The sequence below is a fragment of the Gadus macrocephalus genome, chromosome 20 (assembly GCF_031168955.1).
Source record: "Gadus macrocephalus chromosome 20, ASM3116895v1".
NCBI lineage: Eukaryota > Metazoa > Chordata > Actinopteri > Gadiformes > Gadidae > Gadus > Gadus macrocephalus.
Window position 1 is genome coordinate 15,146,857 of NC_082401.1, and position 17,553 is coordinate 15,164,409.

Genomic DNA, 17,553 nt, shown 5'->3' on the forward strand with positions numbered 1-17,553 from the left:
ATGGTAGAATCTGTCCAAAGGAAACTGAAATACATCAAAACAAAATAGTTCCCTGATGCAAATGTGATGCCTTGGGGGTGATAGGATTTCTAGCCGTTGCAGTTTTACTCACTTTACAAAGTAATATAAAAAAAAAATGCTGCAGTATTATTTAGCATTTGCTAACGTGGATATGAAAAGCTTTCCTTCATTGCAGCGTAACTGAACTTTAGTTTCCCACCCCCTGCTAGCATATGAGCCAGTAATAGATTGATGCCAATTGAAAACTCTCCTTTCTCCACTCCCTTAAGCCTTTTTGCTTTATTGAACTACTTTAAAGATCCATTTCCTACCACCCTGTTGTTCGCCAAGACGCACGCACTCTCCAATCCAGAGTGCGCCGTTTAACACACAACGTATAGCCACCATATTTATGTCGCACATTTAATCATTTAACATCCCCATCAACATGTCGCTCAGTCAAACGGTCACACTACATCACAAGGGGAGAGAGCGGATTGTTCTAGAAAGAAAATTTTTCCCGAAGAACGCTTTTAACCACCGGCGCCTAAAACGAGATTCAGCGAACGAGATCTCGTGGGCGAGCGGGAAGCGACCTCGTCCGCGCGGGTGGATATTAAGAAACGTGCCGAGGCTCCAGCATTTGGCCGCTGACCCCAGTAACGTGATTACCATTCAGCAGACCCTGTCTGCTTAAATGGTTTAAAGAGGCCAGGCTGCCCTAACAGAGAGGGATCACCTGTTATCCAGCCCATCTCACGGCATCACAGTGACCTACACCTCCTGGTTCTCCTCCAGCTGCTCTTCCTCCTACCTACTCCTCCTCCTCCACCGACATCCAATCCTCCTCCTCCATCTACCTTCTCTGCCTCCTTCTAGCTCCTCCTCTTCCTAGCTCCTCCTCCATCACGTCTTTCTCCTCCCCCTACTCTTCCTATGCCCCACTCGTCTTCCTCCTCCCCCTCCTATATCTACCTCCTCCTCCTCCATTTATGACTTTGGAATTAAAATGTGGCATTATTTTGAGGTTTAAGTCCCTGCTCCCGTCCTCCTGTCTCAACCATTACCTTTCGTTATTATTATTATGCATCATTCGGTCTTGGTTACCGTGGTAACGGGAGTCGGGGCCGAGCTGTGTCTCCGTCTCCACGGGGCTGCCCGTGCGGAGACAGAGAGCAGCGCGGACTGACGGCAGTGATGGATGAGTCTGTGTAGCATCATACCACCCAAGCCCCCCCGTTCACACACACTCCGGGTACAGGGCTGGGAGCGTTCTGGAAGACCCGGAGCGTTGGGGGACCAGAACATCGGGACCCAGAGCATTACGGGAGCCGGGAGCAGTCGGGGGGGGCGGCAGTGTTCGGGTTGACTCGAGTGTTGAGGTTTCTGGGAGCGTTTCGCGGGACCGTGAGGGCGTTTGGGGGTTCAGGAAAGTTTAGGGGACCAGGAGCGTTCAGCTGACCGAGAGCGTTCAGCTGATTGGGTGCGTTCAGGTGACCGGGAGCGTTCAGGTGACCGGGAGCGTTCAGGTGACCCGGGAGTGTTCAGGTGACCGGGAGCGTTCAGGTGACCGGGAGTGTTCAGGTGACCAGGAGCATTCAGGTGACCGGGAGCGTTCAGGTGACCCGGGAGTGTTCCGGTGACCGGGAGCGTTTGGTGGACCGGGAGCGTTCAGGGAACCGGGAGCATTCAGGAGGACTGGGAGCGTTGGGGGAACCGGGAGTGTTGAGGTGACCGGGAGCATTCAGGAGACTGGGAGCGTTGGGGGGACCGGGAGTGTTCAGGTTTCTGGGAGCGTTTCGCGGGACCGTGAGGGCGTTTGGGGGTTCAGGAAAGTTTAGGGGACCAGGAGCGTTCAGCTGACCGGGAGCGTTCAGCTGATTGGGTGCGTTCAGGTGACCGGGAGCATTCAGGTGACCGGGAGCGTTCAGGTGACCGGGAGCGTTTGGGGGACCGGGAGTGTTGAGGTGACCGGGAGCGTTTGGTGGACCGGGAGCGTTCAGGGAACCGGGAGCATTCAGGGGGACTGGGAGCGTTTGGGGGACCGGGAGTGTTGAGGTGACCGGGAGCGTTTGGTGGACCGGGAGCGTTCAGGGAACCGGGAGCATTCAGGGGGACTGGGAGCGTTGGGGGGACCGGGAGTGTTCAGGTTTCTGGGAGCGTTGGGGGAACCGGGAGTGTTGAGGTGACCGGGAGCCTTCAGGAGACTGGGAGAGTTGAGGGGACCAGGATCGTTCCGGAGACCGGGAGCGTCCAGGAGACTGGGAATGTTGGGATGACCAGGTGTCCTGGGGCCCGGGAGTGTTCAGGGCCTGGGAGCGTTCCGTGGACCGGGAGCGTTGAGGTGACCGGGAACGTTCCGCTGGATGGCATCGTTCAGGGGCTCCCGTGCGTTAAGCGGCCAGAGCAGAGGGCCTGATCCTAGTCCCCTGTCCCTCCCCTTCTGCGCTGGTGATTCCGCAATCAAAGAGGCTATTCATCAACGGCGGGCGTGCGATGCCCAGACCCTAGGGAGAGGGAGAGAGGAGAGGGAGGGAGGGTGGAGTGAGAGAGGGAGCAGGAGAGACTAAGCTAGAGTAAGAGAGCGAGAGAGATGAAGTGACAGAGAGGAGGGAGAGGGTACACAGAGAAGATGTTAAGAGGACTAGAGAGAGGGGGTAAATGAGGCAATCAGACAGAGAGAGATAGAGAGTGGGGAGAGAGAGGGAGTCGCAGATAGATAAAGGTTAAGAGCGAGAGGGTACGAGAGACAGCGAGAGACAGAGAGACACATACTGTGGCTGTGTGCAGGCTGTGTAGCCGATCCAAGTATTTTGGGAGGATGGTCAAATCCCCACTGGGCCCGTTCCAACAGTTAAGCCTCTTTAGCCTGATGTTTGATGGACACACAGGCTAGCTGATGCTAACAAAGGCTAGCCGATGCTAACACATGCTATGGCCTTGCAAACGTGGTATCCTTTCTATTCAACAAAAGCCTTGTTTCAATTTATACTATATTTTCTTCCAATTGTGAGCAGACCCTCCTGATTCTGAGTGGGTTTGAAGACCAATGCGAGAGAGGGAGATATCTTTATTTAAACAGAAAAGTTGCTGAGACAGATGATGGCTGCGTCATCGGTGTGCAATTGATAAGGCAACCTTGACAATCTGAGGAGCCCTCAAGATGAAGAATTTCCATTTATGTGGCGCCGTGATGCACATGATCCATCTAGTGGTGGGATGTGGTACTGTATCCCGACATTCATCTTTCAAAATATTGCACCGAAACTTTCAGCATTATAGCGGAAATAAAAGCAGCACAATTCAGACTTATATTATACCATTGGTTTTCACAGGGCTGGGCATTCCCTCAGCCTTTAGTTGTTTGTCTCAAGCCGTCATACTGTATGTGTCATGTGGTTTATGTCATAGACATGTCATGTTGGTGGCATGTATAGTTTCCCTTATGGTATCAGGTCAAGAATATTTTACATTGCAAACGAATTTCACTTGCAACAAGTAATAATAAATTAGGGAAATTAATAATGAATGCTTTTAAAGAGTCAACCCCATGTGTATTTTTTCATTTATAATGGCTGCTACTCATATGATGTAATGTTGTGCAATATCTGTTCTGTATTTCATTGATGTCTTTTTGTCGTCTTCGGACCTCATCTTTGTCGTTTTGTCATCGTCTGACCTCTCTGTCGCCCCCTGCAGGCGTGGTGCGTGTGGACTACGGTGACGTCTCGTCCCGCAAGGCCCTCCGCCAGGCCCTGCAGTGCAAGCCCTTCTCCTGGTACCTGGAGAACATCTACCCCGACTCACAGATCCCCCGGAGATACTACTCCCTCGGAGAGGTACTCTCTCACCCCCTGTCTCTCAATGTCTCTCTATCTCTCGCTCTCTGTCTCTCAATGTCTCTCTATCTCTCACCCCCTGTCTCTCAATGTCTCTCTATGTCTCTCTATCTCTCACCCCCTGTCTCTCAATGTCTCTCTATCTCTCGCTCTCTGTCTCGTTGTGTCGCGCTCTTTTGCTCTCACTGTCTCGGTGTTTTCGTCTCTCTGTTTCACTCTCTCGCTCTCTGTCTCTCTCTGACTGTGTGTCTGTGTGTCTCCTCTCTGTGTCTGTCTGTCTCTCTGTCTCTCTCTGACTGTGTGTCTGTGTGTCTCCTCTCTGTGTCTGTCTGTCTCTCTGTCTCTCTCTCTTTTTGTGTGTGTGCGTCTCTCTCTCTCTCTCTCTCTCTCTCTCTCTCTCTTCTCTCTCTCTCTCTCTCTCTCTCCCTCTCCCTCTCCCTCTCCCTCTCTATCTCAATCTCCATTCCCCCCAATCCGCATGAACAAACAAACAATTTTATCGTCTAACAGTTTGAGATTCTAGAATTCAAGCTAAAACTAATTACAAATTCCGCTTTTCTACCGTGTTAGAGATAATTACTTCCAAGACTATTTTATACGACTGCACATTTATTGCACAGCTCAGTGGATCGCAACGTCATTAATTTGACAGTTTCTCCGATGGAGGGGTGCGGGCTCAGGCACCATGTGGTCACATAATTGTTCTTTTTAATCTTTAAACATAGCTTGTTCTTTTGGCAGCACCTATAATTTATTACAGGTGATTTTATTTCAAAACTTTTCTTTTTACTTTCAATAGAGAGCATACATTAATTCTAAAATTGTTTCCCAAATGTGAAACAACTAATACTTCTACTATAACTTTGTAAACTGCTAACATTTCTACCATTAATGTTTAAGAACTAACATCTCTACTTTTACTGTTATACTATTGGAAATACATGATAGGAAGTCGCTGCACTGAATTGTCATGTCACAGGCAGTAAATAAACAAACAGTCCACCCCATAACAGATAGAACGTCACGCAACGGTCAACCTTGAAGGTCGTTCGATCGCACACCGCCTAACGACTCGTGTCCCCCCGTAGATCAGGAACGTGGAGACCAATCAGTGTGTGGACAACATGGGGAGGAAGGAGAACGAGAAGGTGGGCTTCTTCAACTGCCACGGCATGGGGGGCAACCAGGTGAGGTCCTCGCACACACTGCTAGTTAGCCATGGTAACCTCTGGTAGGAGAACCTAGCGCATTCTGCTAGTTAGTCATGGTAACCTTTGGTATGGGAGCCTAACACACACTGCTAGTTAGTCATGGTAACCTTTGGTATGGGAGCCCAACACACACTGCTAGTTAGCCGGGTTAATGTTTGGTATGAGTGTCTAAACCACTTCTAGTTAGTCATGGTAACCTCTGGTAGGTGAGCCTAGTATGCTGCTAGTAAGCTATGGTAACCTCTGGTATGAAAGCTAAAAGCACCGCTAGTTAGTCAGGTTAACGGTTGGAACAGAAGCCTTAAACACTGCTAGTTATTCAGGTTAACGGTTGGAACAGAAGCCTTAAACACTGCTAGTTAGTCAGGTTATTGTTCGGTACGAGAAACTTGAGACGTATATAATATGTATAGAGCAACAACCAACAACCTTATGTGTGCAGTGGGCTCATATTGTGGCCTAAGCGTTCATCGTGTCTAAAGCGTACCTCCAGTACAGCGATGACCCCCCCATACCGTCCACTACTATTCCAGATGGTCCGCCCTCGTGTTCTCCGCAGGTGTTCTCGTACACGGCCGACAAGGAGATCCGCACGGACGACCTCTGCCTGGATGTGTCCCGTCTCAACGGCCCCGTCGTGATGCTGAAGTGCCATCACATGAAGGGCAACCAGATGTTTGAGTACGACACCGAGGTAAGCGCAGCGCGGCTGGCGGTCATCGACCACGTCTTACAGAGATGTGACGCCGCCTTCAAAACGGTTAGGGTTTTCCGGGAGGTTCGGAGGTTCGGACCTTAAGCTCAGAGGAAAGTGCTTTGACCACTCTGTGGGTCGAAAAGTTCCGTGCGGGAGTAAAGCTACCGAGTCCACCGAGTTCACGGCACAACAATGGCTGCCCATTTCATTGATAGACAAATGTGAACTTAGCCTGGTTCTACCAGACTCTCGTACTTCACTTCATTTCATTTCATTTGTACAGAGAGTCTGGACCTAATCAATTGACAAACGTTAACTCACTTGAAGGCGGGTGTCTGTTGAAGTTTAAAATGATTGGATCTGCCCAGTGCCACTCTGGATCTGCCATAACCAATCGCTAACGTTTGGTTGTGACGTATGTCATGCGCCGGGAATCACGCGCAGGTTGTACACAAACCAAACACCTTGCGCGTCTGCACGAAAATGTCCGTCAACGACAGCTGCAGGTTTTGTTCGTCTAATTTAATTTATCAGGGAAAAATTGCACATTGTAAATCAACTACCGACCTACAACAACAACTCAAACTGGCGTACGACTTTATCGTCATTGTTCTCAGACACGCCCTCTGTTCGCTGATTGGCGGCCGCTGTGGCGGCACCAGAAAACCAAATTACATACAGCAGGTCCAGACCTAGTACTGAAGGGAAATTAAAATTGAGCGGAAGTACTTAGGCGGGCAGAGCCAGGCTAATGTGAACTAGCACTGAGAGGCGAACTTAACACCCATTCTAACATTTGCATTACGATAAATAATAGCTTACAATTATAAACACGTCCGGATAAATTCTCGGTCATGTTCAACCATCGCAAGCGGTTCTAGTAACTGATTAATCTGATTCAGCAAAGAAGCGCAAAGAGGTCCCTGCGGGCATCCATACTCTTTGTAGTTATGAAGTCTAGTCTCCAGAACAATCTTGTTTTATGGTTTTTGTGTCCTAGCCTACGAACTTCCAAGGGGCGTTTCCTGAACGCTCTTATTTCGGAAGAAGGGAAGTTTTACATAAAGACACCCAAGAGCTTCCGAACCACCGAGCTGTTTTGAAGGCGGCATAACTCCATGTATGTGATGTGTGCGATAATATCTGAGACAAAACCGCTAACAGACCGAATGCGGTAATACCCACTCTGGCCACCAGATGGTGCCACATGTCAGTGATTGCGTTTTTTGTGTTTACAGTTGGCGCTGCATTGTTGAACTGGCCATCAATTGTTTTTTTTGCTCTGATACAATCAGCATTTTCTTCTCTCATGTAGTACGTTGGCAAGTGGGAATATGATTTCGAGGTAAGATGGCGACATCCAATTTAAGATTACTCCTTCCCTTGAGATGGTTCTAGTGGTAAAGTAATGGGTTTGTCGTGTTGTTGTCTTCAACATCTCCCTGTGTTGAATATTGAACGTGGTTCCTTTAGTTGTTGTATAGTTATGGCCCTTGTTAGAAAACATCGATGTTGTTTGGTCCTTGAGTGAGTGTGATGTAAGACAAATTATTTATTAATTGGCATAAACTGTACATGACCCAGTCTCAGTACTCAGTCTATTTTGTCACTCAACTGCGAAACTAAATGGGGGGAAATAACAGGATAGCACAGAATTAATAAGTGGGATGTTTTCAAAGTCAACATGATAAAAGAGTGCAGCTCTCTTCGGGATTCAGCCGTCTTGGGAATTCCCCATTCCTCTATTTTTACCCACTCGGAGTGAACACAAAAATAGTCGTATTGACTCAAAACTCACAACGCATGAGGCTTCTCTGTGCACGGAGGAAGCCTGCTGGAACATTAACAATGCACGGCGCTCTGTTCATCACTTCTGGGAGGACCTCTTCAATAAAAGATGGATGATTAGGACGTCTGTGATTAAGATGTCTGTGAGAGTCGCAGGGAGAGTGTTGCGGGCGAGGGCATGGCCCGGAGAAAGCACAGGGCGCCACCCCGGAGTCTCCGCGCGTTTCCCTTTTTCTTGTGTTCTGCCCCCGAGAGTGATTTGAATAACGCCCAACCTGAATGTGTGCGTCTGTCACGCCTGTCAAACTATGAGGAGTTCTTCACACTGTCAAACGCTCCGGCTTTCCTGTGTGTGTGTGTGTGTGTGTGTGTGTGTGTGTGTGTGTGAGTGCATCTTGTGTGTGTCTTTTTCTGTGTACGTGTGTTTTCGCGCGTGTGTGTGCGTGCGCGTGCGTGCATGTCGTATGCGTCTGCTTTTGTGTGGCTGATACCCGCCTAGTACTGAGTAGCTACGGGGCCCCCCATTTACATTTCTCCGGGGTCATGAGTTTCCGCCGCTTTCCTTGTTGCGCGTTCCCGCTGTGTGGATGGTCGGATGTGACAGGCGGGCGTGATGGACGGCGGCCCGTCCCCTATCGCCCACGCGCCGGCTCGACAGACCCCCGCTCGGCGCCGTTCATTACAAAAGCCGCTCCAAGGCCGCGCGGCAGATGTGTAGCGGCACTCGAATCTCTTATCGCTCTCGGCGGTGGAACCCTCACCTTCACTTTATCAGCAGCAGAAGTAATGTGTTTTGAGAAGGGAGGAAATGTACCAGAGCAACACTGCGATTGCAGTTTCTCTCCCTGGGAGAAAACAAACCAAGCCAAGGTCTTTTAAAGACATGCGACATTGGAGATTTTGTCAAAGTCTGTTTCTTGCGGGGGTGATTACCTCCTCCCCCCTAAAACGATGGGGATGACGTCAAGGCGAGGCCTTGTCAACTTTATTCGTCTTGCACTTTCCATACACGAGGCGGACTCAAAGGGCCGCCTGGTGGGGTGTGTAACGTCAAGTCATACACACACCACTTTGTCCTTTTCCCTTTCTAAATAAAAGATTTCCCTTCCACCCCCCCCCCGCAAAAACCCCCACAAACCCTCCCATGGCTCAACCTCAAACCCCCTCACCGTCCGCATGTCTCCCCCCCCCTCCGGCGGCTGTAGAGGCACACCTTCCAACACATCCCCAGCGGCTCCTGTCTGAGCGTCGGCCGCAGCCGGGGCCCCGTGGTGGAGCCCTGTAACGACAGCCCCCTTCAGACATGGGCCCTCCGCAACCTCACCCGCCTCGGGGTGTACCGCCGGCTGGCCCTCAGCCCCGCGGACTACGTCCCCTAGGGGCCCCCGGTAGGGCCCCCGCACCAGGGCACCCCGGGCCCCCCCCCCCCTCCCGGGAGCAGGCGTCGGGAGCAGGTCAGTACCGTAGCACGCGGTCGCTAGCTGGGGGATTAGCTCGGTGGTTTGTGGCGTTTGTAGACTGAGTTTCTTGTGTTGTGTATTTGTTCGGTAGCGACTGAGCGGATGACTTTGTCCCATGTGACTCTCTGTGAATTCAGATGCAGGTCACCGCCGGTGAGTAGAGAGGAGTCAAGTGCCTTGCTCGGGGGGGGGGGGGGTTGAACCCAACACCTTTCGGCCGGGGAATCGAACAAGCGAGCCACTACATGGTTGAGCCCGGCCTAGTGGACGGTTGTTGATTGATTATCGAGCCTTCGTGTCTCGATGTGTCGTCTGTAGGCTGAGATGCGCCGGGCTTGTTTTGATGGGCTGCCTCTGGCTATTAGTCAAAATGTTGATGCAAATAGTTTTCAAAGGCATTTAGGAGCTATTACCGGTGACCTTCTCAAAGTAAATGTAATAAGAGCGGGACCCAGACAGAGATAGAAAGAGAGAGGGAGAGATAGAGGGATACATTGAGAGAGAGAGAGATACAGCAGGAGGGAGAGAGAGAGCGAGAGGGAGAGAGGTACAGCGGGGAGGAGAAGAGAGAGAGAGGGGGGGGGAGAGAGATACAGCGGGAGAAAGAGAGAGAGGGGAGAGAGATACAGGGAGAGAGATTGAGATACAGCGGGAGAGAGAAAAACGAGGATAAACAGAGGGAGTGAAAAAGAGAGAGAGAGAGAGAGAGAGAGAGAGAGGGAGGGAGGGAGGGAGGGAGGGAGGGGGAGGGGGCCATTAGAGACGCAGCCATCAGTGAGGCGTTCCTAGCGTGAGCGGCTATCTCCGGGACCTTTAGCTAGCCTTCATGCCGAATCAGATCTCGTTTGACATTCATTTCCTTAAATAAATATTTTTTTTGGAACGCCAGGAACCACACCGCTCGTCCTCCAGACAGGCTCCGCATCGCTCACCGCAGCCAAGGAACGGTGGCGGTCGGGTTTATTTTTAGCCGAGTAGGCGCGCGGCGGCGGCGGCGGAGGGCAGATTGAAGCGGGGCCCACCATTGTTTATGAGTCCTTTTGAAGTGATCCTTCATGTGGCGGCCGGCTCTCGTCCCGGCGTCCTTACCCCTCTACGACGGGGCGACCATGGCCCTGAAGCAGCTGGGTACAGCTGCACCGACCAGGTGCTGTGGTCAACGCAGCGAATTCAATTATAAAGCTGCTCCCCCCCCCCCCCCACTCTAACCCTAACCCTAACCCTGTCCTGCACACTGCAAATCCGGCCCCTTTTTCTTCTCTCTCGGCCAACTTTTCAACACGTGAGTTTGCTCCACGTTTTCTTGTTAGTCTGCTAGTCCGGGTTGGTGTTCCTCTGAGAAGACCGCTTGGTTCTACAGAAGATTCCCGGGTCTGTGTATTCTCCGAAGTGCTGAGGAGTTCAGCCTCACTGTAGCATGTCACCCATTTTCCCTTCTGGGTGGGGTGGGGGGGGGGGCAGGGGTGGGGGGGGCAAGACAGGGTAAATTGGCTGAGCAGCCTCTGAGACCGCTGGAGCGTGTTAGAGTCACCACAGAGAGGTAACCTGCTGTTAGTTGGCCTGGTTCATCCCTCTTCGTCGTCGTCATCCTCCTCCTCCTCCTCCCCTCCCACACCCACACCGAAATGTGTGGGGTGTTTGTGTTTAATAACTCTGGATTAGAAAAAAAATTATCCACGCGTGTGCATGTGCACGCGTGCTTGAGCGTGCATCCGTTCTTACCCTTGGGTGTGAGGTTATGAATGGACCTATGTTTTTTAACACTTACATGCTGTTTGTGGACACCTTAGTCCTGTATTTGTGTGTGAGAACATGACCTCATGACCACTGTGGAGCGGTCGGAGAGGAGAGGAGAGGACTTTGAGAACGGGGAATCTCTCTCTCTCTCTCTCTCTCTCTCTCTCTCTCGTTCTCTCTCTCTCTCTCTCTCTCTCTCTCTCTCTCTCTCTCTCTCTCTCTCTCTCTCTCTCTCTCTCTCGTTCTCTCTCTCTCTCTCTCTCTCTCTCTCTCTCTCTCTCTCTCTCTCTCTCTCTCTCTCCTCCCCCGCCACCTGTCTCTTGCTATAGCTCTTCAGCTATAGCCAGGCGCTACAAGACCCATCATACACAAGGGCTCTATTAGGAGCACCCCCCCCCCCACACACACAAAGTGGTCCCCAAGCACAAACACCCCTCCCCCAGTGGTGTGTCATGGATTTTGTTGTTCGTTATGTTGGAGGAGCAAGCCTGCTGCTGCTGCTGCTGCTGCTGCTGCTGCTGCTGCCTGGTAACGGAGACGATAAATGTTCTCCACCCAGCGAAGACGGAGGTTGAAGCCATGCTCATTTAATTAGCTGGTCTAAGCTGCAAACACACACACACACACACGCACGCACGCACGCACGCACGCACGCACGCACGCACGCACGCACACACACACACATACAGGCACACACACACACACACATACAGGCACACACACACACACACACACACACATGCAGGCATAAACACACAAACACATATATACATACATACGTCGTGCACATACACACACACACACACACACATACAGGCAAAAACACACAAACACACACATACATACATACATACGTGCACATACACACACACAAACACACACACACGTACGTGCACGCCGCTCCTCTGACACCGCCTGCTCTGCCGGAAGGCTGAGGCGAGAGTTTTCGCGGCCTCAGAGGACCCATGAAATAATTATGAGCGCTACGACAAGGGCTCCACGTTTCTGATATTTTCATTAAATATAAAGGGGCTCTTCTTCCTGCTCCGGTTATAGCCTTCTGTGGAGTAAGTCGGACCCGCTTGTGAATGGAGGCTAGCATCACGCTAATTGCCACTGTGTGTGTTTATGATTTATACATGTGGCCTAGTTCTGCACACGGGAAGCTGTGTTATGTTTTGGTCGTTGTTGAATCCGAATGGAACTGCGCACGGTTAATATTGACAACGCTGTACACACTTGTGTTTACCGTGGCAGGATAGCCGTATACAATGTCATCCATGTTTTCCTATTTCTTCCTGTTTATTTGTGTGTCTGTAAGTGTAGCAGGAATTCAAAATGGGGCTGAATATTGTGAAACAGGGTTGAGGAGCCAGACAATAAGGGCAGCTGTGTCGGGCAGTAGGTTTACGGCTCTGATTTGCCGGTTGCCGGCTCTGATTTCAATGTAATGGCCGGCCACCTGCGATGCTGCTTTGTGTCAATAACTCAGTGTGTGCGTGGGGTGTGTTGGTGCGCGCGTGGGTGCGTACCTGGTCTTTGTGTATCGTGGAAGAATAAACATCAGGTAATTGGAATTTATTGCCTGACTGATATTGGTTCTCGGTTTTGTGCACTTCAGCTCGGATTTCTGCTTGCTGTCAAAAACGCACACGCACACAGCGCAGTCGCTTTTCAAATGAGGGATTGCGGCACAACGCTAAACACGGGAAGAATTACCCTCACAGACATTACGGTTAGGACTCGGGTCCGCAGTGAATTATTACAATTATTAATTTCACATTTGATTAACTCGACGCATTGCCCCACGGCTCAGTGACTCAGTATTAGCTTGTGTTATTTCACAACGTTGCGTTGTTTACTTAACAACTCATTTACATTGAATGAATCTTCATTTATGATGTAAACTGTGATGTGTTGGCCGTATCGCTGTCCTGTCTGCATTCATGTGTGCTGATTTGTTTCCGTTTCTGTAGGAACCGTAGCATTGTTGGCTGCGTTTATAGAAAAGGGTATACCGGGTTATCGTCTCTTTGTAGGACGGTAAACCAGGCTGAAATGAATCAGACGTAGAACCTGTTGTGCGCACCACGTCATAAATTCCAAACGAAATCTAAAATGTCACTTTATTCTGAATCTCTACATTTTAAGAATGTACATAAAATATAGATTTTTTTATGACCATTGATTAGTGTTGCAATAAAATAGAACCTTTCTTTGAAATAAAATATGTTTCAGTTCAATTTGTTTTCCCCTATCTGTGTATTTATCACTTCCATAAAGGAAAAGCTTACCGATTTTTCAACAACAGCCCTAATTTTCCGATAATTCTGAGTCTAAGGGACTAATGCAGACAAAAAAATATTAAATTGGTTAGATAGAACGGGAATGCTGCAGCCGTAATCCGTGAAAACTGGCTGCAACGTAATCCTTTGGGACAATGTAATCCAACAACATTTTATCCCTTTTTCATGGATTATGGCGGAAAATCGCTCAATACCGGACCAATCAAAAAATGTGTTGTCCGCATTAGACCCAGAATGATCAGAACAGAGTCCAGGTTTTCCTTTTTCCTCAAGTTTTCCCTTTGGCAGTTTCTCACAACACAAACACAACGAAAGCTTTTCATTGGCTGTTGACGACCTCGACCTTTCCCACAGAGCCAGTCTCGTTTACATGATCTCTGTCGGGAGGTGATAATCCCTTCCACGTTCTGCTCCTGGCCAATAATCGAACTGCTGTGCTCTATCGGTACCGCCATCTTAATCTCCGGTCGCGGACGGGCCCGGAAAGCCCCGATGTCCTCCAAACGCCGGTGCGTATCAGGAGGGAACTCCTGAACCCCGGCCCGGGGGGCGACAACACACACGGAGACAAACACAACAGCTCCTGATGCTGCTGTATGGCGCTGTTCCTGCGCGAGGGGTGGGAGGTGCATTATGTCATCAACCGCCACGTACTCAGTGGTCTGTAGTTTATCACAGCCGACGACAACACAGAGATATCCATTTTGTTTGTTTTTTTAATCTTTCAATGTCTTTCAGGATTTTAAATTTGGATGAAAAGGGTAGAAGAAAGATTTAGAAATAGTTAAATAAGTGCAACAGGGTTTTACATCCTCGTTTAGTTATTTTATCCCAAGGTATTTACAATTGATATAATGTGTCTGACCAGTGGTATGGCCCATCAGATTTAGAGGCTCCATTATTCAGACTGAGCATGATCACTGGATTTCTAGCTCCAGGTTTTACCACAACCTTGTTTGTTTTCACCAATACAAGCCGGTTCAAATTCAGAACGTTTCCATTTGAAGAAAAAGCATTAATTCAGTAGTTTTAATAGGGATGTCATAAAGATATATCCAGTAAAATAAAAAGCTGGGGTCTTAATACTTTTTTCACTTGTATCTTTCAGTCTATATTTGTGGGAAAAAGGGAATTAAAAATAATTGATTGGAAGTTTGCATGTGGTAATGCCTTCTTCTGGTGTAATAGAGAAATTGATCTCAGGGCTTTGTTTCTGTGAGAGGAGAGGAAAACAATTTTTGTGTTCATTTTACCGTGTGTGTGTATGTGTTTTTGTGTCAATCGATTAATCACACACACCTCCACACTGATGGATTAAACACGCACCCACACCGAAATGTGTGGGGTGTTAGTGTTTAATAACTCTATGGATTAGAAAAAAAAATATTAGAAAAAAAATTATGAGGTTATGAATGGACCTATGTTTTTTAACACTTACATGCTGTTTGTGGACACCTTAGTCCTGTATTTGTGTGTGAGAACATGACCTCTCTCTCTCTCTCTCTCTCTCTCTCTCTCTCTCTCTCTCTCTCTCTCTCTCTCTCTCTCTCTCTCTCTCTCTCTCTGTGTTCCCAGCGGCTGACGCTGCTCCACGTGAACAGTAACCAGTGTCTGGACATGCCAACGGAGGACGACAAGATGGTGCCTACTCTGAGGGACTGCAGCTCCAGCCGCTCACAGCAGTGGCTTCTCCGCAACATGACCCTGAGCGTCTGAGGACCCCCCCTCTCGCTCTGACTCTCTCTCTCCCTGTAGCTCACTCTCTCTCTCTCTCTCTCTGGGTCTCTGTACACTCTCTCTCTTTCTGTCTCTGTGCTGTCTCTCTGGTCAGTCACCCTCTCTCTCTCTCTCTCTCTCTCTCTCTCTCTCTCTCTCTCTCTCTCTCTATGTCTCTGTCCCTCTCTCTCTGTATCTCTTTCTCTGTATCTCTCTCTCTCTCTCTCTGTCTCTCTCTCTCTGTATCTCTTTCTTTCTCTCTCTCTCTCTGTCTCTCTCTCTCTCTCTCTCTCTCTCTCTCTCTCTCTGTATCTCTCTGTATCTCTCCATCCCAATCTCTTTCCCTGTTAATGTGTGTTATTTTGTGTGTGTATGTATGTGACACACACACACGCACACTGTCCCTCTCCTTCCCCCTCTCTCTATCTCTGTGTGTCCTTCAAGCCGTATGTGCGATGTGAAGGTGAACCCGTTCAGATGATCAGAGAGCCTAGTGTTTGGTGAGTAGAGTTCTGTGTGTGACGAAACCACGACACAGGGGTGCACTTCTGCTGCTAAACGTGTCTGAACCGCGGCACACTCCGAGACACGTTGAACATTTCATTTGAGATAACTTAACTCTGTTCATCTCAGATGAGTATTACGAGTCTGGGTGTGTAACACGCGGTGCGATCTGTACAGTTCCATTTAGTACTGCGACGGAGAAGTATTGGGGAGTTTTATGAAATAATGTTGCTCCTCCCTCTTCCAACATCTGTACGATAGAAGACGTTGACTAATAAGGGAGTTGTTTTAAAGTGTAGGGACAAAAAACGCAAGGGAAACCATCTCTGTCATCCATAGAACATGCAATGCAGCTGGAAAAAAAATGGCTGCTATAAACATCTGGCTTGTTTAAAAAAAAAGAAGAAGAAGAAAAAAACGACAGCATGGGCAATCACCTGACACGTCACATGGTCACCTGGGGAGGTTTGGGACAGATGTGAACCACAGCATTCACTCGGAACCGGTCTTCTCCCGTCCCGATCGTACGATAGCATACATATGCCTTAAAATACCAGATGAACTTGGGTAGCAGTGTGTCCAATAGGAAGGTAGCGAGCACTCTGACGCGGTCAGGGAGTCTGTAGAACTGAATGTAAAACAGGGGCGACATGAGCACGATTCTCACTGCACTGTGGCGCTTTCTCATGAGGTCTTAGCGCTGCTCTCTCCACAGGGGTCCGCGTTCCCCTTCATCCCTTCGTCTCTATTCATGTCTTTTCTAATGTTTTAATATGTTGCCTGATTTTTGACCGTGTTACGGTCAGAAATGATTTGCTATAAATGATGACGCTGATGATGATGATGATGATGATGATGATGATGATGATCTAGAGGCCAACCGAGTAGTTGCGTGTTACTTTAGCATGTTGTTCAACTGAATTGTTATGATGTAAGAAGGGAGAATGTGAATTATGTTTTCATATCGGCTCACTTCTATTTGAGTAAATGATAAACAGTAGTTTAGACCACCAGTGATCATCATTGAACTCCTCAAGCCTTGCATTGCCCATATCTAACTCGACCACGTTCAGCTACGTCGAAACCAGTAAATGCCCAACAAACTGCTTCTGCGTACAAGACGCTGCCCGGGGTCAGGCAGCAAACGGTATTGTAAATACAACTTTTACATGTCTTTATCAACATTGTTGTACATACAGAAACAGTTATTTTTCTAAGCTGCTGTAAAACTTGAACATTCATTTTTTTGGAGGAACAAAAAAAATCTGGTAGACAACACAGGAACAGACTGTTTGTTGTTTAAGTCGGAAATATTCCTCTTCTTCTTCTACTTCTTCTTCTTCTTCTTCTCCTCTTGGGTTTATCCGTTTACAAAGTGTACAACCATCTTGTGTTCTATGTAACAAGTGCTCAGACTACCTAGAAGATCATAGGCACCAGCCCAGGAGCCAGCCAATCAAACGCCACCAATGCTGCTCGGATTCTAAATCCTGGCCAATCCTGGTCTGGTTCGGCTTTCCGGCTGAAATCCAATCATATCTTGTGTATTGCGTGCACATATTTATTGTTTTCATTCTCTTTAAGTGCATGGTACTACAATAGGAATGTACTAGTTTGTTGTTGCGATGTTCTGGTCTTAAAATGTTGTTACTTGTTTGTACCTTTTTGTACAAAAAATCAAGAAAAATAAATGCTCTGAACCGAATTCACTATTAATTCATCATTCAACAAATACTGTGTGTGTGTGTGTGTGTGTGTGTGTGTGTGTGTGTGTGTGTGTGTGTGTGTGTGTGTGTGTAGATAGATACACAATAATAATGTGAAGGCTGTTAACTCGCTCTCTCTACTACAGTAGAAAACGGTCTCTCCTTCTCCACAAACCGTTTAGCTAATCGGCCACACAAATTTAATTACCTCACTCTCTTTGCACTCCTGTTGCGCCCTCAACAGAAAAAGGTGCAGTCGGGAACATTATATATATATAATATAAAGCTCTCCTGGGTTGCCACCACAGCAAACCACTTAACTGGCCCCCTGGGACTGAGCAGCACAACACATCAGTAGATCACCAGCGCCTAGCTGGGGCCCCACGAGGGCCCCAGTCAGTAGGGCTCACACCTGTAGAGGGAAAGGGATAGATAGAGAGAGAGGGAGGGAGGGTGGAGAGAGAGTGGGAGAGCTGGGGGTAGAGGGATAGAGAGAGAGGGAGGGAGGAGGGAGGGAGGGAGGGTGGAGAGAGAGAGGGAGAGCTGGGGATAGAGGGATAGAGAGAGAGGAGGGAGGGAGGGAGGGAGG

At 48.8% G+C, this 17,553-nt stretch overlaps 1 protein-coding gene across 4 annotated transcripts in view; it reads left to right on the plus strand.

The window, feature by feature from the left end:
• Positions 1–16,963, plus strand: part of galnt13 (UDP-N-acetyl-alpha-D-galactosamine:polypeptide N-acetylgalactosaminyltransferase 13) — a 35,208-nt gene extending 18,245 nt beyond the window's left edge. Inside the window, exons 8-12 of one of the 4 annotated variants that reach the window (XM_060039770.1) lie at positions 3,700–3,839; positions 4,928–5,026; positions 5,610–5,744; positions 7,063–7,092; positions 8,741–9,541. In XM_060039770.1, coding sequence (XP_059895753.1) covers positions 3,700–3,839; positions 4,928–5,026; positions 5,610–5,744; positions 7,063–7,092; positions 8,741–8,914 — 578 coding nt within the window. In that variant the 3' untranslated portion in view covers positions 8,915–9,541. Of the gene's footprint in view, positions 1–3,699; positions 3,840–4,927; positions 5,027–5,609; positions 5,745–7,062; positions 7,093–8,740; positions 9,542–14,613 lie in introns of those variants that run through there. The other 3 variants (XM_060039772.1, XM_060039771.1, XM_060039773.1) reach the window with 3 other exon arrangements.
• Positions 16,964–17,553: the final 590 nt, after the last annotated feature.